The following is a 25931-nucleotide window of genomic DNA, read 5'->3' on the forward strand; positions in this document are numbered from 1 at the left end:
ATTTTTTTTGGAATATTTTAATCATTTTTTTCAATCGATATTCAATTTATAAACTCCACGTTTTTTCCTTTTGTTTAATTTTGTATGGATAATTACATGCAAAATTATGTTGGTACACTTTTGTGATCATTAATGATTTTAAAGTTGAAATAAAATGCCAAAAAATTGAAATATTTAAATTTCAATTTTTAATTGCTTCAATTTACATGAGACCTAGTTGACCTGTGCATAAAAATCAGATAAATGGTGCTGTATAAATACAATCTGCCTTATTAAAGAGTTTTAGATTATATATATGAAGCATTTTAACGCTCGACAGGTCTTTATTATTGGCTTCACACATTGGTGGGTGGATTATTTTACAAGAGCAACATAATGTACACTTTCATTTTCAGTCATACTGTATCATTGGAATATGTGTGTGTGCGTGTGTGTGTGTGTGTGTGTGTGTGTGTGTGAGTTTGCTAAATCTGTCCATTTCTGTCCAGTTGACAAAAAGCTCTCTGTGATAAACCCAAAAAACACATATGTCAAAGATCAATAACGACACAAGATAACACGAGCGTCCAATACTGCTGATATATAATTTTGTGCACTATTTCAATAATAATACTGCAAATAAAAAGGAATTCATACATATGAGATCCAGTAAACTGATAATCAGATAATTGTGAGCTTGTGAAAGTTATAAAAGGCACCTGACCGGCTGTCCTTCTCTAACCCTTTGTAATTGATCATTGGTGGTGTGTGTGCGCACGTGAATGCATGCACATGCACATGCGCGTGCGTGCATGTATGTGTGTGTGTGTTATAAAGCCTGTCACGCACTGGTGTTGCTAGCACTTTCTATATTGACCCGAAATAGTGCCCTTGGCTGCAACTGTTTGCGTGTGTGTATGTGTGTGTGTGTGTGTGTGTGTGTGTGTGTGCATTTTCCCACACACATGCACTGCTGGAAACACATCTCTCATCCCCAAATCACCTCTAAATAAACAATAACGCGGTACGGCCTCTCGTCGAGCGTGACCTTTAGCACGCTGATGAAAGAAAGCGCATCTCCGCCTCCCCTTCGGGCGCCCGTAGGGACGCTTCCCCCGTCGCCTCCGCCTGCAGGCCGCCCACGCGGGGCCTTCGCTTGGCGCGCCACAGGGATGCGGCGGGGAAGGCGCGTTTGAAGGCTTTCCTGAAGTGGTTCCCCATGAAGGCGTAGACCAGCGGGTTGACGGAGGAGTTGGAGTAGGACATGCAGTGGCCCCAGATCTTCAGCTGCGAAGGCAGAACAATCGCGTGGACTCGGTTTAGGTGTTTCTGGATGTAGGTAGGTAGGTAGGTGGGTGGGTGGTTACCTTGTAGAGAAGGTAACCGCGGAGACCAAAGGCTTGCAGGAGGATGCAGACCTGAATGGGCCCCCAGCAGACCAGGAAAAGAGCCACCATCACCACCACCATACGGGAGACTCTGGCGCGCAGTGCCGCCGCCCTCTCCGCCAGGAGCTGGAGGTGTTGACATCAAGTTTCCATAGCAACCAAGCGTAGCGCTATAATGCCTCACCCCCCCCCCATCTTACCCGGTGGGCACCGTCCGCCGGCTCCACGCTGGGTTGACCCATGCGCTTCAGCATGAAGCCGTAGCAGGCGCCGATGGTGAGCAGCGGCAGCAGGTAGACCGCCAGGAAGCTGTAGATGATGAAGGTTCTCTGGAGGTTGGCCGAGGGGAAGGACTCGCTGCAGTAGGTCCGGGGGCCGTACCAGTATCCCGCCTCCAGGCGTTGGTACGCGGCCACCGGGATGGACAGGAGCAAGGAGCCTGGGAGACGCAGGAAACGCGTCTCGGTGGAAGATCTTTGCATCTTCTCACGGAGCTACATGGAGATGCTGCAGCCATGATGGTGCTACTTTTATGCTTGAAAGTTTGCTTAAAAGTGTATTTGCAAGTGTATTTGCAGTCCCTTTGTCCTCTATTGTAAGTCGCTTTGGATAAAAGCGTCTGCCAAATGCAATGTAATGTAATGTAATGTAATGTAATGTAATGTAATGAAAGTTATTGTTTATTTCACCAACGCTTTCATGGCCGCCATATTGTTTTGTGTGATCACACTATGAATAGGTCACGTCTTTGTGTGTGTGTGTGTGTGTGTGTGTGTGTGTCGGGGTTCTACCAATCCAGATGGACACGGAGACGGCGAGCGCCATGCGTGGGGTGCGGCGCTGTAGCGACTGTAGCGGGTAAACCGTCACGTAACAGCGGTCCACGCTCATGGCTGACAGAGTGATACACGTGGCCTGAGCGGTCACCTGTAACACACACACACACACACACCCACACACACACGCACACACACATGCACAGGACTGTCTCAGAAAATTAGAATATTGTGATAAAGTTCTTCATCTTTTGTAATGCAATTGCAAAAACAGAAATTACTTTTTCATGAGATTCTAATATTTTGAGATAGGATTTTCTTAAGATGTAAGCCGTAATCAGCGATATTAAAATAAAAAAGGACTTGCAATATTTCAGTTGATTTGTAATGAATCCAGAATGTGTGACATCTTTGTTTTTGTAATTGCATTACAGAAGATAAAGAATTTTATCACAATATTCTCATTTTCTGAGACAGTCCTGTATAATATCCAACTGTGTCACATTTATCTAAAAATTTGGCAGAAACAGCTCATTGGATTTCATCACACTGTTGGTTACCAGAAGTAAATTGTGTGACTTTTAGTACAATGTTGATAAGATAAAATTTATTGATCCCCATGGGGGAAATGATTTTGTCACAGCAGTGTAACAGATATAGTGTCAATAAATATGAATATAAATATAAATAGAGAGACAATTAGAAAATAGCAAAATACATCTACAAATAAATATAACAGCAGAGAGAACATCAAGGTTAAGACTGGACAACAGAAAAGAGGGGAAAAAAAACATCACAACATATCATTACATTTTCTTTAATTCATTTTTATTCATAAATTACCGCTTCTCCTGCACTTCGGGTTACAATGGATGCTGTAGGCTATTCAAGTTATCGTTGGGCGACATTCAATCACAAGGCCGCATAGAGTGACATCCAACCATTCACCCTCTCACTCACACGTCTGAATAATTTAGGGTCTCTGATGAACCTCAAGCAAGAGTTTGGACGGTGGGAGGAAACCCACGTAGACACAAGGAGAACATGGAGACTCCATGGAGACTGCGGACATGTCGGTGGATCTTACCTGCTGGAGGTAGTTCACCAGGCGGCACATGAATTCTCCAAAAACCCAGCTGGGCAGCGGGTAGAGCGTGGCCGTGAAAGGCACGCAGCACACCAGGAAGAGGATATCCGTCGTAGCCAGGTTGACTGCAAGACAAAGACCGGTGAGATTGTTTGTTCAAAACCCAAACAAGCCCGCGTGTCCTCCTCGTTTTTACCGATGTAGAAATCAGTGACCGTCTTCATCTGCTGGTTTTTAGCGACCACGTGGATGACCAGCGAGTTCCCCACCAGGCCGATCAGCATGATGAGGCCGAAGAACGTCGGGACGAGCCAGGCGTCGGCCAGCGCCGGCGGGCCGCGGCCCCGCAGGGCCGCCGACTCGTTGCAGGGACTCTCGCAGTCCGGATCGCGGCTGACGGAGGCCATCTGGGATCCCTCGAGAAGGTCTACCAACTGATCCAAAAGGACAAACATCTCAAATGTGTTGAAAATAAAAACAGAGGCGAGGATAGAACAACCAAATCACGTTAAATGTGGAAAAGCCTTCATCTACCTGTGGGTTCAGCTCATACTCTGCTCCCTGTGATGAGTTGCTCAGTGTGTGTGTGTGTGTGTGTGTGTGTGTGTCCTGCTGCTGTGCAGGTCTGAGATGAAAGCGTCGCTCCAGACCACCCTCGCCCCAGGAGACCAGGCTGATCCCCGGGCTGTTCCAAAGCTTCGGCGGCGCAATCGTTAGCGGAGGCAAAAGCGATCCAGGGCTTTTTGTTCCTCTTGGAAATAAAAACGTAGATCGACATATTTGCTTTTGTTTTCTTTGAGATTCAGGTATCGATTGTCTGGTCATCACCCAGCAGTCATCACCGCCAACTAAATAAAAGGAGGGTTTTCTCGAAAAAAAAGAAAAAAATTGGTTTGGATGCTCCAAAATAATAATTAAATCTTAGCTTTTCACAACTGCGGTAAAATGGAGCACCTTTCCAAACTACTTATCTCGCTTTTGTCATCTGGATTTTTTTTTTTTTTTTTTACATTCACAACCGAGAAAGCAATTAATTTGCAAAGTATAAACTCCAAGATTTAATGAGTTTATTATTTATGCCCCGTTCTTAAGACTCTCATGAATAAGCGCAGATGAAAACAAATGAATGAACCCATGTAGCCAGTTTTTATTAGGTTTACTGTACTTACATATTGCACAGGTTACAACTTAAAAAGCACTCTGATGCAAATACTTTGATCAAGCATAGAGGAACCCCATCTCCTACCTGCTAACGTGGAGGATAAACGACTTGTGCGTTGAGTTTTTGTGCGTATGCGTGGCTAAAAGGGAGATTTACATCACTCATTATTTACACAAGTAGATAAATAAACATTTCATTTTTTTTTTTTTTCCTTCAAACACTGTACACACTGAAAAAGCAGTTCCGGTGATTTTTGCAGACAAGATGTTTCTGGATTAGGGAGGAAATCTTTTCTATTTCAAAAAAAGAGTGAAGGGGATGTTGTGAAAAGCTCCATCTTCATTGCACTTTGCTGAGAATGTCTCAGGGACCTTTTTGCTACGGTTGCTCCCACATGTCAATCAAATGAATCTCTCGGGCGGATATGTTATGCTAGCAGAACAGCAGCTGATTAAATTTAAAAAAAAAAAAAAAAAAAAAAAATTAAAAAAAGTTTGCTATTATTTCTAAAGGTCCAGGGGAGGAATTTAACTGCAGGGTAAAAAGAAAAAAAAAAAGAAAGAAAGAAGAGGTTATTGAGATCTGGTGTACGTGAACACAAAAACAAAAAAAAAAAAAAAAAAAAAAAAAAAAATCAGTGAAATTGTGACAGTGCTGATTACCGCAGATTGTCAATAAAACCTCAGTGTGTGAGATATGACTGGTCTGAATGCAGTAGTTATAACACAAGGAACCAGGAGAACTCTTTCTATTCTACCCCCTCGTCCGTGCTCAGTCTCAGTCTGTGACGGGGGTTCGGGGTTCGGCGAGGCTCAAACGCTGAAGCTCTCGCCACATCCACACGTTCCCTTGATGTTGGGGTTGTTGAAGACAAACTCGCTGGCCAGCTTGGATTCCACGAAGTCCATCTCGGTCCCCAGGAGGGTCAGCTGAGCTTTTTTCTCGATGAAAACCCTCACGCCTGCAAGAGAGTCCACTCGTTCAACGGTCTCCGATCGACCCGACAGGAAGCGCGTGCCATTTTCCGTCTCGAAAAAAAACTAAAATACTTTATTGTGAAACCAAACATGAATAAGTCATCTGTGGAATATTCATGTTAACTGTATTTTTCGTACTATAAAGCGCACTCAAAATCCTTACATTTTCCTCAAAAATCGTCCGTGCGGCTCTTGTTGTGCTTACCGACCTCCAACCACTTTTATATGGCACATTGCACTTAAACATGTTAAAATGTTTGGTAAGCAACCTAGCCGCTAAGCTTGATTGATTTTTGGACCGTTCCCACCTGACACGGGGACCTTGCGTTAAAGTCGGTTGAATATGGGCTGCAACGTCGGACAAAGTTAGATAACTAATTATGTAGTGCTGGAATACAACGGCAACTATAAACCAATCAGGGCTGCGATGATGTAGATGATGATGAATAAAGCAGCGACCAAAGAATTCAACATGGATGAATCAATGGTACGGAAGTGGAGGAAGCCAGCAGATGAACTGCGGCGAGTAAAGAAGACCAAACGGAGTTTCCAAGGGAACGGAGCGAGATGGCCACAGTTTGATCACTAACCCATTGATCAGCGGGTTAGTGAACCATTGTTCGACTAAACAAGGGGTCGGCAACCCGCGGCTCTTTAATCTTTACACTGCGGCTCCGAGTGGTTTGGGAAAATAAATTATAAATACTTAATTAAAGTGTATTTCATTTGTGTTAATTCCTTTTGATAACTTTAGTTCTAAGTTGGGAGATTACTGTGATCTTGACATATTAAATAAAATTATATTTATTATTTTTCGCCGCTCAAAATAACGTCATACCCTGCGGAAGCCGGTATACCCACCAGCCGGTAAAGTCCTGATTTGCAGATGCTGTGCGCAGAAGCTCAGGAGTAGAAGTCCCATAAACCAGGTAAAAGAAATATTTATGAAGCTACTTTGCAAATAATTATTTTTTATTGTTTACTGACACAGGGGTTTTTTCCCGATTTATTTTTAAAATTCAGGTCAAGGCTCCCCTACACGCTCTGAAAGCCCAAAGCTCAGAATGGGTTCATTACATAAATAAAATTTAATTTTCTCCGTAATACTTTGTGAATTTCAGAAGCAACACACTACACACTTGTTTATACAAAGTGTAAAGGTAATAAAAAGCAATATATAAAGTGGTACCTTTATTTTAGACATCAAAAAGTAATTGCGGCTCCCGGTGTTTTCTTTTCCGAGGAAACCGGGTCTAAATGGCTCTTTGGGTGTTACGCGTTTCCGACCCCTGGACTAAACTGACTGTTTTGTATGGCTTTATATGCCGTAGGTTTTATCATGCGCCTTATAACAGGGTGCGCCTTATGGATGAAAATAGACCCGTTCATTGATATTGCGCCTTATGGTACACACATTCTCCGGGACACCTTGTCAGTTCATTTTTACTCCCCACATCTCTCACTGTACACCTGTTATTTACATTACCATCCCCAACAAAAGGCATTTTTTATTACATTTTTAGATTCATTTATTTATATAATACATATTCTTTGTTTATTTGTGTCTAAATCCTTTATTTGCATATTCTAATACTAATTGCAGGCTAATCTGCCCTGTAATGCTGCGGGGACAATAAGAATTTCCCCACCGTGGGATCAATTGAGTCCACGGTATCTTAGAACCTGGATAATTGGCGATCGACCGGAGCTCACCATCCTGCAGCACCTCCTCGTCAGACTTGGCCCTCTCCTTGGTGTAGTCCAGTGTGTACGTCAGCCCGTTGCAGCCGCGGGTTCGCACGCCGACCTTCAAGCCAATCTGGGGAGGGGGGGGGCGCGGAGGTGCGATAACGTCAATTAAAGTCAACGAACGGCCGTTCCAATGACTTTGCAAGTTACTCACGTATTCAGGCTTGTCCTGCAACAAGATTCTGATTCGATTTACCGCCGCCGGAGTCTGAAGGGGGAACAGGAGAGGGTGAATTCTCTAGTTAGACACGGAGAACAAACAATAAAGAAAAGGATAAAGCTGAATATGGGGTATGTGAGCAGCGATGGATCGCAGACGCTCATCTCTACGGAGTATTTTAATGTCAGACTTTAAACCTAACTTGCTGTCAGGCAGGAGAAGCATCACGACAAAAGTTACAATGGAAGCATTTCATCCGCGATGACGTTTCCTCCGATGCCATTTCTACTTCCGAGCCCCGGATGAATGACATCTGCATAGGAGGTAATCCCTCTACAGCTGGCATGTTCGTCATACGTGTAAATCCAAAGGCTGCCACGGGTGCCGCTCGGCCCTGCTGTCGACACGGTGCTGCAACAAGCTGAAAACCGTTCTGGTCCAGCTGGGTGGAGAATGCCTGAGGATTACCGTGTGCATTCAGGACAGGTCTTTAATTCCGTGTCTGATTTGCAACTGAAGTCTCAGCTGTGTGCTGATGTGCACCTTTAAACAGGACTTCCCTAAACGTCCAGGGAAACTGTTCTTTCCTGCACGAGTAAAGAACGTGCCGTTGTGTTCAGAGCCCAGCAGTTGATGCTCTGACTCAATGGATTCCATTCTTGAATGACATAAGGACGCGCCTGTGGACTTCAGCTCTGCACAGCTGCTGTGTGACTCAAGCTGTGTTTCTGTTAAGCTGATAACACCACCCTGATAACACCAACATTAACCTGTGAAGTGTCATTTTAGAATGACATCATTCCTGTCCTTGACACGTTTTTTTGTTTTTTTTCCAGTAAGGTGGTCTGTGACACGAGCAGACAAAGCTAGCATGGTTGCATCATCGTAGCTTGTGTTTATGTTTGATCGATGAAGGCTGGTTGGAGGATGTGAAAGTTATTTGATTCATTAAAACCCAACGCAAACACCAGCAGGTCTGTGCATATTTGCACACTGCTTGTAGATTTAACAGTTGAATGAGAGAAACAGATTCCTCCATATTCCACATCTACCCTAGTGTTTCCTGTGCCACGGTACATTAGTGTACCGTAACAGATCTTCAGGTGTGCCGTAGAAAAATGTCCACTTTCACCTTATTGGCCCAAAAATGATTAATTCAATGCAAATAATGTGTCTTCATAGGTCTATCTGTGTGGACAGCACGCAGTGACAGGCAGACTAATGACATGCTCTTCCACGAGAATGCAACGGGTAGTGAGTGAACCTGCTGCTGCTGCTCAAACAGCAGTTATTGGTGATGCTTCAAGTGAGACTGCGGCAGTGATACGCAACGGATAAATATTTTAAAAGGAGAAAAAGTACTCAATCAGCACCCTCTGGGCCTGAAGAACATTCTGACCCAGATGAAGGCCCGGGTAAAAAATGTGAGCTCAAGACAATACAATGAAAGCTATATTGCGTTACCTCAGTTCCTGCAAGAATATCAGCTTTGTGTCTAACCAAACAGGGCCAGATTTCACTCAGAGTGAGTGAATTGAGACTCCTATTTAATTCTATTTAATTAAAAACGTTTTTGACATATTTATTTGGTGGTGCGCCGTGTAATTGTTCTGATGTAAAATAAGTGCCGTGGCTCAAAACAGGTTGGGAAACACTGCTCTAAATCATCCATTACAGCATATGAAGGTAAGAGCAGGAAGGTAAACAATACAAATACAATATAATCTTGCTGCAAGCACACTTATAAATATTAAAAGTTTCTTGGTAATACATTTCGGTTGAGTTGTTATCAATAGGGCAGAATCGGCTAGATCCTTTTGGCAGATTAAGACACGGTGAAGTGCATTATTATCGCCTTCATCTCAGTACTTGATGCGACAATGACACTGATTTTCACAAACCATTTAAAAAATAACTAAAATATTTGCCGTTAGCTTTCGTCAACAAGCATGTTTGCAGAAATCACTCTCTTTTTTTCCTTGTTTATTCGACGTTTTTACTTCTTGCCTTGGCTAACATGCAACTGGATGGAGCTGTCAGTAGCAGGTACCGGTTGTTTCCGCATCTTAGCTAAACGACATTGCCGGTAGGACTCGAGACCGAAAGAAAAAAAAAGGATACTTCATACTTCACATAAGTGGCCCAGATAACGATTGCGAAAGCAGTATTAAGCGTGCAGGCACAGCGAAAAAGTCCGTAAATAGAGTTATTATGAAAGCATCATGATAACGTCAGATAAGTTACGTCAGCTAGCTTAACCGTTAGCTAACATGGATCACCGGACGCCGTGAGCGCTAAGCCGACAGGGTGAAAAGACGGCAAAATGCAACTAATGCATTCTTAAAGAGCAAATTTACGACTTACGAGAGTCAGTGCCGCTCTTGTTGGGAGTATCTTTCTTTTGCTGACCGCTCGGACGGTCGCTCGAACCATGGAGGCAGACATGTTGGTGCAGCCGAAAACATAACAATCATGCGCGCAGGCGCAAGAAGACAGGCAAACGCCCCAAATTGGTTAAAAACAAAATGTCCAATCAGATTAGCGGAAATTGTGACGGATGGGTGAGGCAGCCAATGGGCTGCACGTTTTAAGTCCTTTAAGAAATATCAACTGTTGCGTAACCTGTTGGCGAGGTTTAGCATGTCATCTGACGCCGACGTAATACAAGGGATCATTTAAAAAAAAAAACGATTTAACTATTATTCTTAATCTTTTTTAATCAGACACAATTAGCATCTTAATCTGAAACGGTCTCATTAAAAGTGGGGGCAAGCGTGAGGGATATATTTTGAATCTAAAACTAAAGGGAAATGGCATCCATTGCTTTTGCTGTAAGGACCTACTTATAAAAACATGCATTAGTGACAATTAGTTTTTTTTCATTTTAGATGGACATGTGCAGTTGTTATAATGTGCAAATTTAATAATCTCACTGCCAGAAGGATGGAATTGTGACTGCTTTTAACACAGTGTAGAATTTTGAGTGCAAAATTAGAATATGTTACGAAAGGTTTTCGCATTAAAATGTAGTCAAATCCTTGATAGGTTTAAAAATGGAGTTGATTTTTAGCAGACATTTCATGTTGTCTTTGTATGACATATTGTAATTTTATGCTAAGTTGCCATGTATGTGAGACATCCCTGCCAACATATTTGTATATAATAGGAGGTTCCAAAAAAATCTGAAGAAATAGACAAACCTATTTCAAAGAACACAGTATAGCTGTTACCGGTTTCAGTTTAATGAGTCCTTTATGATAAAACGGATTGCAAGCCAATCTTTTGTGGCAGGATTTGAGCTCCATAGTAGCAAATTTCACCTCCTTCAGTCCAACACAACAGAAATATCATAAGGCTGGCGACTTCAAAATAAAAATACAATTACAATATCATTGACAACACAATCTTTTATAAAAATCCAACCATATTAAGACAATAAAGCCAGACAGTCCACATCCGAGGTTGAACTTTAGCAGGGTTTTCAGACATAATCTAGCAGCAACATAATTTAAGGGCAGGACCCTCACAGTGCAGCTATGAACTCTGTGGCACCATTACAACAAAGTATAACCTGCTGTAAATAAATACTTTATTCTCTTCACTGAATGAACTGAGATTGACTCTAGTTGAAGCATAAAAGAATGCAGTATTTGCACTGAGGTTATAAAACCATAAGGGATAAGCTTGGGGAGTGCAGTTCTACTGTCCTTAAGTCACGAGCAGTTAAGGGGGGGGGGGCAGGATGTATCTGTTACATTTGGGCAAATCAGCAGTCTCAAAAAAAAAAAAAAAAAAAACATGATCCTGAAAACAAAAACAAAAAAAAAGGAACAAGAACAAAACAGTTGGTAAAACTAATTCCAAAGCTTAAAAGATGAAATGGACGTCAGTGCAGAGGACAGACCAATTTATAACGACAAAAAGTTCCAGGGGGGAGAAAAAAAAAAAAGCCACACTGCCATTCAAATGTTTTTAGAAATGTAGTCTTTTTTGGTTAATATCAGTTACTGCGATTTGCCTTTTTCCATGGAAGTGGTTTTGAAATGTGATAGGCCGGAGGGGGTGTCAGGTACTGAGCATGCTGCAACAATGGAAGAGCTGCAATGAAACAAAGAGCACAGCATACATATTTCAACCATTTACAATGGTTTCTATATCTGATGTGACATATAGAACGGTTGCAAGGAAAAAGGCCTTTCAGAAGTAAAATTGGGATTTATTTCTTCTTTCTAATTACTAAGTATGTGTGCTCGAGTTTAATTTAAAACGACAATGGCGTGTTGTCAACAGGAGACACCTCAACGGAGCGGCACTAAGCCATTGCTTGTAAATGATGTAACTAATCACATTCGGTATACAAGGTTTAGAGTATTTATACTGATGTTGCTTAAAATGCAGCGAGTTCCAAAAACACTTGATTAGCAGAGTGAGCAGACAAGACCGAGAGGTTTGCACACACAATGACCTGTCACTTTAAAATAAAAGATTTAAAAACTCCTCAGAGGAGTAGTAAGTTTGTGGCTGGGTGGGAGGGGGACAACACGCACATAAAAAGGCCCTATATGGCTTCAAGTCAAAGGCGTCCTGGCTTTGGCTTTTAAACAGGCTCCCAACAGCCCGACAGTCTCATACAAATTCAAGGGTCTCTGGGCTGGACTTGAATCGTGGTCCGCCTGGACGAGAGTGGAACCTCAAACGGGTGACACGACCACCGCCTCTCATTCCACCGGGCTCTTCCTGTGACCAGAACGATTCATATTTCGGCAGACTAAGCTACCTGGAACACAAACACACGGGGGTTTACGTGACCAATGTCAAAGTCAAAGTCAGCTCTATTGGACGTACAGAGGAATCGAGGAGATGTTTCTCGCTTTCCCCCACAGTGACATGACATTAGCAAAAGAAGAGTGCAAGGGAAGAGTAAAGTGCATGCAGATACAAGCTACTGGTCCTGAGGTGAAAGGAGATTTAACAGCATAAAAACCTGAAATGTATATATATTTAATTTTAATAGAGTAGCAGCAGTTATCTGTACAGTTTAGTGCAAAAACATTAAGTAATACCAAAAAATAGCAGGGGAGAAATGAAGCGGCTGTATTCAGAAAGTATCAGTTTGGTGAAAATGACAAAGGTGTTGATGAGATTGGTTTGTATTCATTCAAAAGGAAAGGAGTCTCTAATTTCTATTATTTTGGAATATTTGCCAAATTCAGGTAAAAACAATTTGCTGCCTAAAAATATCAAAGAAATAAACACGATTGAAGAGTTATACGTGAAGGACCGTGCATGTGTAAGCGTCTGCTTACCTGCTTGTGGACTTAATATCACAGTTTGCTGCTGCTTTCGCTTTTTCTTCTCTTCCTGCAAGGGGGAACCCTGAAAAATAATTTAAAAAAAAAAAAAAAAAAAAAGTGGATGAATGGGGTTTACAACTGTGAATTGTTTACAGTACAAATGTTCAATACGTAAATCCTACTTGTTTCTCCCTCTCTCTGAAATTCCTCATGTGACTGGAGGAGGGTGGAGCAAAGTTTTCCATCTTCATATTTCCTGATGAGAACAAAAAAAAAAAAAACAAACAAAAAAAGGACGCTTATGTTCTCTGTGCAGTGCATCAGTGTAAACCCATAATTCAGTGTGTTTTGTCAACAAGGATTCATCCAAAACGAGACATGTTTTCAACCTGCGGGGCTTCTGTTCAGCTGACAGTCCTTCTTGATGTGGGCACTTGATCCACACAAGTAGCAACAGCGCATGTCGGGCGCGTCCTTTTTCCTCCAGTGTTCGTTCTTGTGTCTGAACTGCTCTCCTGTGTCCTCTCCATCCATTCTGTCACGCTGGTTCTCATGCCTTCTCTCTGACTCGCGCCTGTGCTTGGACCTGGCGGGGCAGGATTATCCACATTAGCAATATTCATGGAAAACGTGACAGGATGTGCAAATACAAGGAAAAAATGTGATAAAATAAAAAGTGATAGCATTTTTTTTAACCAGCTCTGAAACCAGGTCTTAGAAGAATGCTAGGTTTAGGCTGATACAGTGATTCATTGTGAGAGATCATCAGGTGTGCCGTGGAAAAATGCCCACTTTCACCTGATTGGTCCAAAAATGATTTCTTCAACGCAAATTGAAGAATTTTCTCAAAAATTCAAATATTCTCAAAAATCATCCGTGCATGTTATGTATGAATTCTTGTTGTGCTTGTTGGACTTCCAACCAATTTTATGTGGTACACTGCACTCAAGCATCTGTCAAAATGTTTCAGTGCAACTTTGATAAGCGACCAAGCCGCTCCGCTCGATTGATTGTCGGATGCCATTGATAAATATTCTAAAAGAAAAAGCAATCAATTAGGAGCCTCTGTATGGAGCCCAAGTATGAGTAGTGGTCAGAGGCATAATTAAAATAGGTGCGCTCAAGACAATACAATGAAAGTTAGATCGCGTTTGTATTCACTTTTACTGGGGAACCAACTGAGCAAACTCTATTCTGCCACATGTGCGGGAAAAAACTCTGTTCCAAGCAAACTAAAACGCCACCGCCGAACTAACCACCCTTCACTTCTGGATAAGAACACAGATTTTTTTGTTCGTCTGCGTAAACAGACTTCTCAGTCTGTTGGCATCGTGGTTGAAGAAAATCACCAAGATGAGTGAGAAAACTTGCTACAAACTTGCTGAACTAGTCGCTAAATCCAAATAGCCACACACCGCAGAGCGATAATACTACCTGCCTGCAAAATCATCGGAGAAGAACCGCCCAACCCTGGCGATATTCAAGAAATATCCCAAGTCTACAATTTCAATCTCTTTCATGAAAACCATTTATTTGGTGGTTTGCTGTGTGATTTTTCAAAAGTAAAATATGGCAAAAAAAAAAAGGTTGGGAATCACTGGGCTAATACATAAAATAGATGTTTCACAACCACAGTAGTTAAGACACATTTTCCCCCTCCAGACCATGTGTGTATGTCTTATCCTCTCATCCTTCGGTTCTACGCGATACTTTTCATAACACGTGTGACGCTAAATGTGCTCCACAAAGATGTTGGTGTAGCGTCCTCCTACTTTTCATGTACCAACTTTTAAACCAAAATACTCACTTCTTGCGCATGGGGCAGTCTTTCATAAAATGGCCAATCTTGCCACAGATGCGGCAGCAGCGGTCGTTGGGAGCCACTTCTCCTTCTGTGAGAATCTCCGGGTCAAAGAAATACTCCTGTTGAAATGGGAAAGACGACACAAATTAAGTGTGCAGATTCTTACATGGCGATAAATACACAGGGTGTTTACATGATGAACACTAACCATCTGCGACGGGTACTCGGGAGGAAAGGCACCGACAGGTGTGCCAAATACTGTTCTTCCATTGATAAAAGCCTTCATGATGAAGTTTGTCACTGCATGAGCAGAAATTAAAACAAGTTATGAGAATACAAGAACATTAAACTGAATGTTATGCAGAATCGGTAAATGATCGTACTTTTCCGAGACAGCCCTGCGCCTAGATTATGATTCAGGTCGAATGGATCTGTATGAAGAAGAGGGGGGGGGGAAGGGAGAAAATTATCATTTTCACAAAACAGAATTGATCTGAATGTCTGTGCTGTTTTGACAACTATAATTTATGCTACGATTACGCAAACATTTACTTTTGACGCCTTCATAAGAACCATGAAGAACCACCGCCATTGTTTTTGGATATTATAACTCAAAATAACAGTATTCTGAGACGCCGGTCTTCCCAATTTCAGCGGCACCAGACAAATTCCCATTTTCAGTCCTTTGTAAAGCTGTGACACGACTAACATCTGCCTCGCCTTTTACAGGAAGAGTCTAGCTGACCTTCAATGACAATGTATTTGGACGTCCACTGCTTGTTGAAGGTGGTAAGGCGTGCTTTCTGTCGGATACAGACGACATGTTCTCTGAAGTCAAAGTCCTCGGTGTAGAAGCGCAGAAGGCCGAGCCACAGCTCCCCCACGGTTTCAGTGTTCATCCCACACTGCGGCCAGCGACTTGGCTACAAGCAGGGAATTATGGATTACTAGCAGACATAAAGAGGCGTGAAAATATACAGAAAAAGAAAATACTAACAAGTGTTGTTAAATCATCAAAGAAGTACACATTCCAGCCATCCACTAGCTTCTCAGGTTTCTTGCCGTCGTCATAGATCTGCAAGGGACGACAAAAATGGCTCCGGTTAAATTTAATACAAACATCACAGATCTGTTTTAAAGCGGAGTGGACAACCGAACAGCTGAAACAACAACTATCAAGTGACATCATTGCTCGGTTCCAAGGACGAATGTGACCTTTCAATCAGGCTGCAGAGAAGCTTGGGGAAACCAACAATATACTACGTGCTTTTCAAAATTTGGACGAAACAAGGCCCGCTTAGGATGATTCTTAAGTATCGTGAATTGCCATCCGTGACAAATTTGATGCAGCACCAAGCTTAAAATGGAGAACTCAGTCTTACCATCTTAGATTTATAGGAAAAAAATGCACACACACTAACATTCACACAAATCAAAGTATTCTGGAAAGAAGTTACATTTATTTCTGCAGTTCTCTTAAATAGCTATTGAGGCTCAATAGGTAATGCAACAAAGATACCAGCCTGCAGCCATACAGATGCTAAACAGTCAACCGCTAACAAATTTTGGAATTCCTGGTTGGACATTTACAAAACAGCAGATTTAACACAAAAAAAGGCTACCTCTTGCAGCACGGGGATAAGTGGTGGGTCTCTCTGCTGCAGGAAAAACAGCACCATCAGAGTGTATGCATATGAAGAGAGGCTTCCACGTGAAGCATCCCCAATGTCACACATCTGTAAAAATATTCAACAATATTCCATGACAATTGTGCAATTAATGTTTCACAAAAATAAGCCTTCTAAAAGGACGCTCACCTTGGCAAAAACCTTCATGACGTAACAGAGGATTTTCACCCTCCTGTCAATGGCGGCGTAGGACGCTAGTAGGTGTGTGTTGTGCAGGGCCTGAAAATGGAGGGATTCACTTTTTGCCACTGTTTCTCAATTATTTTATGTATCGCCTTCCCTTGGAAGAACAAAACATTTCGCACCCTCCCCCCACTCTCTGCCGCAATTATAAATAGTATCATTTGTCTATAAAATTGTTATATGTACACCTCTGCATAACGTTGTATCCTTATTAACATTCAAAGAAAAAAGAAATATCATCTCTCAACAAAGAATAACTTTATTTACATTGTTTTTTAGTCTGTAAACAGAAAAGATTTAAGGCACATCAATTTGCCTGAAATGTAAAACAAATATTTTTGGAAAAAATAATAAAATAAAATTAAAATGATAATAAATTCAAATTGATCAGCCACATTAACTTAGGGTACTTTTTACATTTTTTTTTTAGACACCCCGTTTTTTCCTCATCTCCAACTGTAGTCACAATGAAGTCGAGCGCTACATTCACTTCGTCATATTTCTTAACTTTTGCAATTCATATCTCCTGCTCCGCGCTGTGAGTGAACATGCTCAGTGCAAATAAAAAAAACCCTTCACCAGAGCTAACACTGCACGATGAGAGCACCACTGCCACCTCCTGTGAATGTACAATTACACTTTATTCACGTAAAAATAAGCATGTTCCCCAGTAACACTGACTGAAGTCCCTACCAGTGTGTTATAGAGGCTGATGTCGCCCTCCAGGCCAGTGCGAATATGGAAGAACTTCACAATGGGCACCTTTGCAGTGGTGATTGGGAGGATGTTCTTCAGATCTGGTGCAGAAATACAAACATTTTTTTTTAGCCTTGACTTTTTCCAGGAAGGACAGGATTGATTACATCTTTTGTTAAAAATGACTTGTGTCCTTTACATGTAAACATAAATTTAGATAAGTGACAGCTGTCCAACATCATGATTTTTGACAATTGTTACCTGGGTGTTTTTTCAGAAGTTTTGCCAGGCATTCGATTATAGTAATACAGTCGACATCCTGTAGAAATGAATCAAGAGCAAATGTTATGGAATTTCAAATTAAACACAATGAAACACAAAAATTCTACCTCAAGCGATTCCTTCCTGAAAAAGGCAACTTACATCCATCGTCTCCTGCCCTTCCAGCACCATACAGATGTCCAGGTCACTCTGTCTGAAGCCAAAGCCATTTTTGGAAGATCCAAACAGCTGAAGCTGTGCATCTGCACCCCCACCGAAAAAAACAGTCTCGTGTTAGAGGTCGATGTAATGCATCAATCAATTCAAAGGCCAGATTTTCACAAACAATATATAGATATTTTACTTTACCGGGAAATTGTCGTCTGACGAAGATCTCAAGATCGTGAAGGATGTGCTCTCTCACACCAATTTCAAGATCATCAGGCGCAAAGTCCACTGGAGGGAAAGGCGGATGTCAACTAAGCCATAATCTATATATCAATACTTACAGAAAACATTTTACTTTATTATGATTATTGTTATTGATCGCAGTTTTCTTCAGAAAGTAAAGTGATTGGATACCACCGTTTGTTTTTTTGTTTAAAAGTGAAGAAAATAAGAGATACTCTGGAAGCTGAATTATGTTAAGCTAGAATTCAAAATATTCCCCTTTTTTTTTTTTATTTAATTGAATACACTCACCAAAGCACTGCTCACAGACGTTGTTAAGTACGTTGAAAAAGTCAGGTGTCATAGGGGGCAGGGGCTCCAGCTGTACTTTCTTGAAATCTTCGGGACAATCTTTCTTCAGGTGTCCATCGTGCTTGCACAAGCTGCACACAATCGTGTGGGACTGAGAGGGAATTGACAAGATGAAGTACAAAGGAGGTTATTCGACATTTTCATGATCTGATACAGGAAGACTGGCAGCCCTGCTTCACTAAAGAACTATGAAAAGTATTATAAATGATTAAAAGTTTAAAAAAAAATACCTTCCCCCTGGTGAATGCCTGCTTGGTGAACTCATAAGACCGCTGAATCTGTGTTTGGCTCTGACTCCCTTGGACCTCATCTTTAGGTGTATCTTCTAAAGGTGCGGGTGAAACGCTGGCAGGCGCCATCTCCTCCTCGTCTTCGTCGTTCGAACCGGGCGAGTCCAAATCCGGGCCTTCCTCGTCGGACAGAAGGTCCTCCCCGGAGATCTCATCCACCGGAAAAATGTCTTCGTCTTCAGTCGTGAAGCTGTCCAGGTGATGTCGGAGACGTGTGTCCGCATCCTCTTCTTCCTCATCTTCAGAGAGGCTGCTTTTGCCGGGGTCGGCTTTTTCCTTTTCCCTTTCCCCGTCCGAATCGCTGTCTTCTTCAACCTCTTCCTCCTCTTCAATGATACAATCCGAGTCTTCGGGACCGTTTTCTTGGGATTTGGCCAGACTCGTGCACTGAAGGTGACTTCCATCTGGCTGGCCGTCCTCTTCCTCGCTTAGATCCTTCGCATTTGCACCTTCGACGGGTTCTCGCTGCGGCCTCGTCTTGTGTTTTGCTGCTGGAGTGTTGAGTGGCAGTGCAAAATACTTGTACGTTGTTTTGAGGCAATGGAGGATGTATTCGTACATTTGCTGAGTGTTCACCGTGCGGGCTACATTTCTTTTTACAGCAAATGGATCTAAAGGAAAAAAAAAAATGAAAGAAGAATTCAAGAATAAAACCATGAGAATTAAATCGTGTAGAAGTCATTTCAAACATTCACAATTATTTTCAAGACAAGGACGGGAAACACTGAACAACATGACATAGGTTGTCACTAAATTTTAAACATCGGCGTGTACAACAGGTCGCTAACCCTCCACAGCAATGCGTTTCTTTGGCCAGTCTTTAGTTTCTCGAGAGAGGACAGCACTGGTCCGTACACTAATGACATTGTCGGCCATGTTGAACTCCAGGGAATAGAAGCGCAGCATTTCCACCCAGAGAAGGCCGACTTCCACGGGGGGGCCAGGGCGCTGAAACACCAGTTGAACCTGCGGGAAAATCACAACGAGCACAATTAAATTATGTCATATTCTTGTTTTGTAAACAAAACCTCCTGACAACGCATGCATTGTGGAACCTCGATAGTACCACAAAAAAAAAACTAAAACAATGATGCAGCTTGTTTGGGCTAACAAGGTTCACACCACCAAAACATTTAGCCTCGTCACATCAGACCGATGAAATGACCGCGATATTCTGAGGCCGATCAATTCCAAAACCAAAGAAGACGACTTTAACGGTTTTAGCGCGAAAGAGGAAGACCAAGATAGCGATCAGCTATAGGAGGACAAAGCGGGGATGAAAAATGATGGGTGGACTTTTCCTTGTGTTATTTATTATTCATCTTTTTCATGGAAAAAAGCATTCCCAGCACATATTTGCGGATATTACTGGTATGTATTTAATTAGAAGTTAAAAAAAGTTTCTGTGTTAATATCTCATGCGGGTTAGAGACAAGTGTGGCCTATAATATGTACACACAGATTTATTTATTTTTAGCCACTGCAGCTTATATTCAGGTGCGCTCAATAGTCCGGAAATTACAGTAATTGATTCCAGTCCCCTGACTTTGTTACATGATTTCAAATGAGAAAAATGTACTTTATAAAATAACAAATAATGCAAAAAATAGAATGTAAAGAAATGAACTGTTTTTATTAGGTGTATTTTCCTTGAAGATTGGACAAAGATGCTGGTGTCTGTTTGGGGGATTTTTGAATTTCTTGCTCTTTGCTCAATTTAGTCACCACACTTAGCGCTGCAACGTTTTCTAAATGTAACGTGCACTCTTTGCTATGCTCTACGGCCAACCTTCATTTAATGACGAAGTGAACGCCACCCCTCTTTCTAATACCATCAAACTGTCTGACTAGCTTTAAACGACTCTTCCGTCAAAGACGTTTCTGTCGTCCGCTGCACCAAATACCTGTAAATGTCTCCTGCCTTCTCACTGATGCTGCTGTTTTTAAATGTCACATCACAGAGAGGCAGCCATGTCGGTGTCAAACGCTCATCCCGCTTGCTGCTAATTCAGATCTCCGCTCGGAAATTAAATACCGTATTAAGCGGACCGCAAGGCAAACTGCATTATTAGGCGCGGTATCAATGAAAGGGTCTATTTTCATACAGAAGATACATCGCGTTATAAGGCGCATGATAAAACATACGGTATATAAAGCCAAACAAAACAGTCAGTTTAGTCGGACTTTATTCATCTCGCTCTGTTCCCTCGGAAACTCCGTTTGTTCTTCTTTACTCGGTGCAGCTCATCTGCTTGCTTCCTCCGCTTCCATACCTTTGATTCATTCATGTTGAATTCTTTGGCGGCTGCTCTATTCCCAACATCTACTGCATGACTGATGGACTTGAGTTTGAATTCCGCTTCGTAAGGATGTCTCTTAAGGGGTGCCATTGTTTGGGGTCCTCATTCACACAAATGTACAATAATATTTCAGTTGAAGCACAGTATGTACCGCTATTAAAAAAAAAAAAAGTGTTGGAGGTAAGAATACTGTTCTCTGATTGGTTTATGGTTGCCAGCGATAACGGACACCTGATGTGAGTGTGAAGTTGGAACAACGTTGTTTTCCAGCACGACATAATTACTTATCTAACGTTGCAACCCATATTCAACCAACTTTAACACAACGTCTCCATGTCAGGTGGGAACGGTCCGACGATCAATCAAGCGGAGCGGCTTGGTCGCTTACCAAAGTCGCACTAAAACATTTTGGCAGATGTTTGAGCACAGTGTACCACATAAAATTGGTTGGAGGTTAGTAAGCACAACAAGAATTCATACATAAGGCGCACGGACGATTTTTGAGAATTTAAAAGGTTTTATGTGCGCCTAATAGTGTGAAAAATACAGTAGATAAGATAATAAAAAACCAATCCACTGAGGGATGGTTCGGATCTCGGTAAACTCGTAAGTCAAGTTTCCCCTGTATTTATCAGAAACCCATTACCAAAGCATACTCTTCCTACCGCTCGTACTCACCCTTCCCTTCTTGCAGGAATCGTCTGCTGTCTGTGAGGACTCTTTGGATGAGGACGTCCAAGCCCAGTGTAAACATCCATCCTCTACATGTGTGAGATTGAAGTCCGACAGCTTGCCGAGTGAAAATCCCTTCATCTAAAATAAGCAGAGTTTCTGTTTAGACTGGAATTAAAAACTAAACCACAAATTATTTTTAAAAGACTCAAGATGCACCTCTTGGTTGAAATAGGTCGGTAGCAGTGGCTCTTTGCGCTGCTGCAGGAAGTAGATGACCATGAGGGCAAAAACATATGACGGCAGCCCGCCTTCCTCGGCGCAATCGATCTGACATATCTAAACAAGCAAAGCAACGACAGTGGTCGTCAAAACTTTTGACGCTGTTCGAAAGATCACTGTAAAAGCGATTAAGAGAAAATGTTGAAAAACCTACCTTGGCCCATTGTCTCAGGGCCACAACCAACGGATGCAGGAGATCCTCCCTTCTGGCTAAAGATGAAAGATAGGCTGTGGTTTGGAAAGCATTTTCATTCCCTGCACTCACTTTGCAGACCAGGCCGCTGCACGGGAAAGAAAAAACAATAAGTTTGGTTTGACACATTTTAAGAGCACACAAAAATTCAAATGTATTCGATGAGGTCCTTGGTTTGGTTTTAAAATCATTCAGATTGCAGCTGACGTTATACACACCTCTTTTTCTCCTTGCAGATGACAACAGGCACTCGAGCATGAAAATCGGCCTCCAGATCAACAAAGAGAGCTGGGAACACGTGAAGAAAAAAATTACAAAGGGAATTATAGGAATGGCAAAAATTAAATGTGGCTATTTTCTAGAAAAAAAAAAGTATCAAGGAAATGTGTTAAATTTTTATTTTATGGTGCAATGAAAGAACGGACTCACGGGCCACAGCGAGGGTTTCTTTGACCTGCAGTAGGACATCTGGCTGATGCATCTGTGAATACATTCCATTTCAAACCCTTTATACAACATAAATATAATGTGAAAAAGAGCAATGAATATGGTTTACTCTGCAAGACACACATCCATGAAAGAAGCCAACAGGTACACATCAGATGAATTACTCTTTACAAATCCATCTGCATCTACCCACATGAATTTTAAAACTTAACACCATGGCAAGTGATGGCTATGTTTCAAGAGCAAGAAAAAAAAAAAAACACACACATTTCAAAACGTACTTTGTCGGAGTACACTTTTTTCACTTAAACAACGATGCAGCTCATATGTGGATTTTTTGGAGAGGGGGCTAACAAGCTTCACACCGCTAAAACATTTATCCTCGTATCATCGGACCGATGAAATGACCAGGAAATTCTGAGACTTTTCAACTCCGACACTGAAAAAGATGACTGACGATTTTAGCCCAAGATAGCTATTGACTAGCCGGTGCAGCTTATATTGAGGTGTTTTCAATAGTTCGGAAATTACGGTAAATGGCTTGACCAGTGCTGTATACAGAACAAGACACATTTGCTGAATGTGACCACATGGGTTCTTATTAGAATACAGACAGCACCTCTAATGCGTGTGATAGGAAGCTGCTGAACTAGAATTACAGAACTAGAATGCATCTAAAAGAAACACGTGACAGACAATAGCTGAGAGGCACATTGCAGTGAGCTATGCTTGGAATTAAATACAACTTAAAATGCAGTAGGCTGGAATAAGCCTGGAATCACACACGATATATACTGTATAAACTGATGGTTGTATGAAGGCTTCAAAAAAGGAGACGTGCAGGACAGCCCTTATAGTGACATGATCAAACTTACACAGGGCTACTCACATGAGGCGGAAACTGAATGTCAATGTTGACATCAGAATCCTTAAATCCAAACTTAGTGCAAGAAGATCCGTAGAGCCGGAGTCTGATCTCTAAAAGTGACAGACAGGTAATCATTTTAATACAAATAACACACTGGTCAGTGACCAGGTGATGTGAGGCACGTTGATGTTAGTCTGCGAGAAAAACAATAACGCTTGTCAGGAATCACTTGGACGTGGATTCCATCTTTTGCCTCTGACTCACCAGGTAGGACAGACAGAAGAAGGTCTTGCATGCGAGCAACAACAGACTGTCTGCACTCAACATCTGAGTCATTCATCCCATTTTCCTGGACAATAATCCCTATTGCAGCATTCACGGCATTAATCTGTTCTGGGCCAGGAGGCAGAATCTCCGTCAGCATCATCTGTTCCTGCCTCTCCTACGAACACAAACAAAACAGGCTGTCATGCCAACGCCCAAAGTGAATGGACTAGTATTAACGCACATTTTGCAAAGCCCCACGGCACATTGTTTACAATGACACAACGGGTAGAAATGTCACCCTGCGAACAGGAGTTCTGATTTTGCCACTGATCTCTCACCCTGGCTCTCCTCTTGTGCCGCTTGTCTCGTATATGCCTGTAAGCGTCAGACACCGATTCCAGAAGAACGTCACACAAAGCACAGGTGTAAAGTGCATCGGGGTTGTTGTGAGGCTTCTGAACCAATTGGGAAAGAAGAAAGTGGTTGTGAAGCAAAAGACAGAAAAGTGACATGTATATTCAGTTAATCGGAGGAGCAGGTAGGGGATCCTACTTTCTTCAAGGAGTAGATCTCCTCTTTACTAAGACGTCTTTCTGCCTGCCGTAGACTGCGCAGGTCTTTGACGGGGGCGATAGCGTCTTCATTTGGAGGGCCCCTGTTGTCTTCGGCGAACGCTTTGCCCCTGTTTCGGTTTCTCCGCCCCCTCCCTTTGGGGGAAAACAAAAAATTAAAACTCCTGAAATAATGTTACACGAAAAATTTTCACATCCAGATGACATATATGCAAAACATTTGCAGTTTGTTTGCAAAATCGCAATAACGCCCCACTTTCAGCCATAGAAACATTTGCACCCAGTGTGTCAGCTTCCAAAAGGTCACCTGATTTGTAGGCGTTGCCATCACTGGTCTCTCTCCTCCACTGCTCCCTGTCGTCCTTTGGACCTTCTCCTTGTGTCGTTCTCCTCCAGTTGGGCTGCTGCTGCGAACGCTCTCTCCAATTATCTTCCCGATTGCCACCGCTGTTTTCAGGGCCTGGAAACCACCGTGGATCATCCCTCCTCAGGGGACTGTGGCCCCCTCTGAATCCTCCAGGGGAATACCCCAAGGGCCCCATTCCTCCTTTATTGGGACTGGCCCGATATGGCCCTGCTTGGCCCTTCCAGCCCTGTTGACCACCATCTGGTCTGAGGTTTTGTCCCCTTCCCTGGTCCTGGCTCCTCCAGCTTTCCGGCTTCTCTGCAGCTGCTCCCCTCTCCCGGCCGCCCTGCCTTGTCCGGTAGGGCCTGCCCAAATTTTCCATGGTGTACTTATGCTAAAAACTACACAGTGAAACATTCAGTTAATATAAAAACATCAAGAAAGTCACTATAATTATCAGTATAGTGCAGAAATGTCCTTCTGCAGAGGGAGCATGCTGTTGCACGTTTGCCATGTCATCTTCTCAGTTTTTTTTAATTGTTATAACTGCAAAATTGGGAACTAGGGGTTAACTGACCGACTTTTAATGAGCGTTGTTGGTTCTTTAATGTCTTAAAACCTGAAGTAATTCATGGCTAACGTCAGCCCCTAGCCATGGTGTTCTAGCCATGTCAACAACCACAACTGTGTTCTATCGCCGATATAACATTACAGCGTGAATTACAGCGGCTCCGAACACACTTACATATATATACACACATAGAAATCCCAGCCAACAACTCAAATTACCTGGCTAACTGTAACATAAGCCAACTTTGAGAGCTTGTTTTGACATGGTGTTAGCACTAGCTAGGCTACTAGCATGTCCAGACTCATTTCAGAATGAATGTACTCGTATCCTTTTCTTCGAATTTTTCGCGTTTCGCTGTGTGGAACGTGTAACCACAGCTACGTCTTTGTATTAAGGTTAGTTAAAAAATTCCTCGAAATGACCCGGTTTTGCACATTAAAACGACGGCGACGTTGGGGATGGTTGTTTAGCCAACAAGCTAGGCCACCTAGCTAAACTGCTAACAGGCGCTTACAGCTAAAATCGGCAGCTAACGCGATATGTTAACATTCCGCTCAGCTTTTCAACATACGGCTGCAAGTCCGAGTGCTCTCCCGTGGAAAAATAAACATTTCCCGACACATAGATACCTTTAATACGTGGACAGAGGACATACTTGAAGCCTGGCTCAAGGCTGACTTTGCATGGTCGCCTGTGTGCAGCTTATGCCTTTGAAAGGTGACGTACGGCCCTCTCTGTTTTGTAGTCAGCGTTGTAGTTCCACCCACCGCCCGACAACCCATCTACCTGCTATTTTATTTTATTTTATTTCATTTTATTTTATTTTATTTTATTTTATTTTATTTTATCGTATTTTTTTATTTTTTTTATTTTATATGGGAAAATAGCGACAATGATGTTATAGAAACGTTTGTAACAGCCTGTCATACTACAGATGATAAATGGATTTTCTCATTTGAAACGTAAGTCGGATCGCTTCGATCGATCAACTTGTAAAACATTTACATTCTATCACGAAAGTTTCGAAAATGACAAAGAATGTCACAAAAAAATGAATGCAGATGTTGCATTCACTGACCGATGGGGGGGAATGGGTGGTTCGTACCGCATCGATCAACTTGTAAAGCATGTATTTATATATCGATATATGGCTCAAA

General features: G+C 42.2%; 3 protein-coding genes across 4 annotated transcripts; all 3 read right to left on the reverse strand.

Moving 5' to 3' along the window:
- Window positions 1-354: 354 nt before the first annotated feature.
- kiss1rb (KISS1 receptor b) lies at window positions 355-3659 on the reverse strand. The gene is made up of 6 exons (XM_086169411.1): window positions 3427-3659; window positions 3231-3355; window positions 2159-2294; window positions 1568-1806; window positions 1347-1493; window positions 355-1266 (listed from the first exon to the last, which is right to left on the reverse strand). The coding sequence occupies exons 1-6, from the start codon at window positions 3635-3637 to the stop codon at window positions 1030-1032; spliced, it is 1095 nt and encodes a 364-aa protein (XP_086025537.1). The 5' UTR covers window positions 3638-3659; the 3' UTR covers window positions 355-1029.
- A 698-nt stretch (window positions 3660-4357) lies between these two features.
- On the reverse strand, window positions 4358-9759 carry isca1 (iron-sulfur cluster assembly 1). Its single transcript, XM_086169412.1, has 4 exons — window positions 9643-9759; window positions 7273-7326; window positions 7083-7188; window positions 4358-5353 (listed from the first exon to the last, which is right to left on the reverse strand). The coding sequence occupies exons 1-4, from the start codon at window positions 9721-9723 to the stop codon at window positions 5205-5207; spliced, it is 390 nt and encodes a 129-aa protein (XP_086025538.1). The 5' UTR covers window positions 9724-9759; the 3' UTR covers window positions 4358-5204.
- Window positions 9760-10511: 752 nt separating this feature from the next.
- Window positions 10512-25491, reverse strand: tut7 (terminal uridylyl transferase 7). Of its 2 annotated transcripts, none has more exons than XM_086169442.1 (29): window positions 25404-25491; window positions 24165-24604; window positions 23838-23992; window positions 23624-23740; window positions 23283-23460; window positions 23040-23128; window positions 22133-22184; window positions 21922-21991; window positions 21665-21791; window positions 21448-21567; window positions 21235-21369; window positions 19045-19222; window positions 18197-18867; window positions 17907-18057; window positions 17574-17660; window positions 17367-17467; window positions 17205-17262; window positions 16941-17044; window positions 16194-16283; window positions 15999-16112; window positions 15374-15451; window positions 15122-15299; window positions 14760-14807; window positions 14585-14676; window positions 14380-14495; window positions 12962-13158; window positions 12755-12828; window positions 12585-12654; window positions 10512-12055 (listed from the first exon to the last, which is right to left on the reverse strand). In XM_086169442.1, exons 2-29 carry the CDS (start codon window positions 24583-24585, stop codon window positions 11997-11999), a joined length of 3930 nt encoding a protein of 1309 aa, XP_086025568.1. In that variant the 5' UTR covers window positions 24586-24604; window positions 25404-25491; the 3' UTR covers window positions 10512-11996. The 2 variants fall into 2 exon arrangements, with proteins under 2 accessions (XP_086025568.1, XP_086025569.1); XM_086169443.1 differs by having other exon boundaries at window positions 25430-25447.
- Between the last annotated feature and the right edge of the window lie 440 nt (window positions 25492-25931).

Source organism: Fistularia commersonii, chromosome 22 (assembly GCF_037954325.1).
Source record: "Fistularia commersonii isolate RoL2024-O1a breed Wild chromosome 22, RoL_Fcom_v1.0, whole genome shotgun sequence".
In the NCBI taxonomy this organism is placed as follows: domain Eukaryota; kingdom Metazoa; phylum Chordata; class Actinopteri; order Syngnathiformes; family Fistulariidae; genus Fistularia; species Fistularia commersonii.

Bases quoted from the DNA above. Each gene is read 5' to 3' on its own strand.
- kiss1rb (XM_086169411.1), bottom strand. From the start codon at position 3,637: ATGGCCTCCGTCAGCCGCGATCCGGACTGCGAGAGTCCCTGCAACGAG. The intron at 2,295-3,230 runs GTAAGATCCACC...TGTGTGTTACAG, and splicing joins TGGTGAACTACCTCCAGCAG to GTGACCGCTCAGGCCACGTG. The intron at 1,494-1,567 runs GTAAGATGGGGG...CAACACCTCCAG, and splicing joins CGGCGGACGGTGCCCACCGG to CTCCTGGCGGAGAGGGCGGC.
- tut7 (XM_086169442.1), bottom strand. From the start codon at position 24,585: ATGGAAAATTTGGGCAGGCCCTACCGGACAAGGCAGGGCGGCCGGGAG. The intron at 21,792-21,921 runs GTGTGTATAACG...TTTCCCGTGCAG, and splicing joins ATCTGCAAGGAGAAAAAGAG to CGGCCTGGTCTGCAAAGTGA. The intron at 12,056-12,584 runs GTAAGCAGACGC...TTTGTGTTCCAG, and splicing joins GATATTAAGTCCACAAGCAG to GTAGCTTAGTCTGCCGAAAT.
- isca1 (XM_086169412.1), bottom strand. From the start codon at position 9,723: ATGTCTGCCTCCATGGTTCGAGCGACCGTCCGAGCGGTCAGCAAAAGA. The intron at 7,189-7,272 runs GTGAGTAACTTG...CCCCCTCCCCAG, and splicing joins TGCAGGACAAGCCTGAATAC to ATTGGCTTGAAGGTCGGCGT. The intron at 5,354-7,082 runs GTGAGCTCCGGT...ACTCTCTTGCAG, and splicing joins CGAGGAGGTGCTGCAGGATG to GCGTGAGGGTTTTCATCGAG.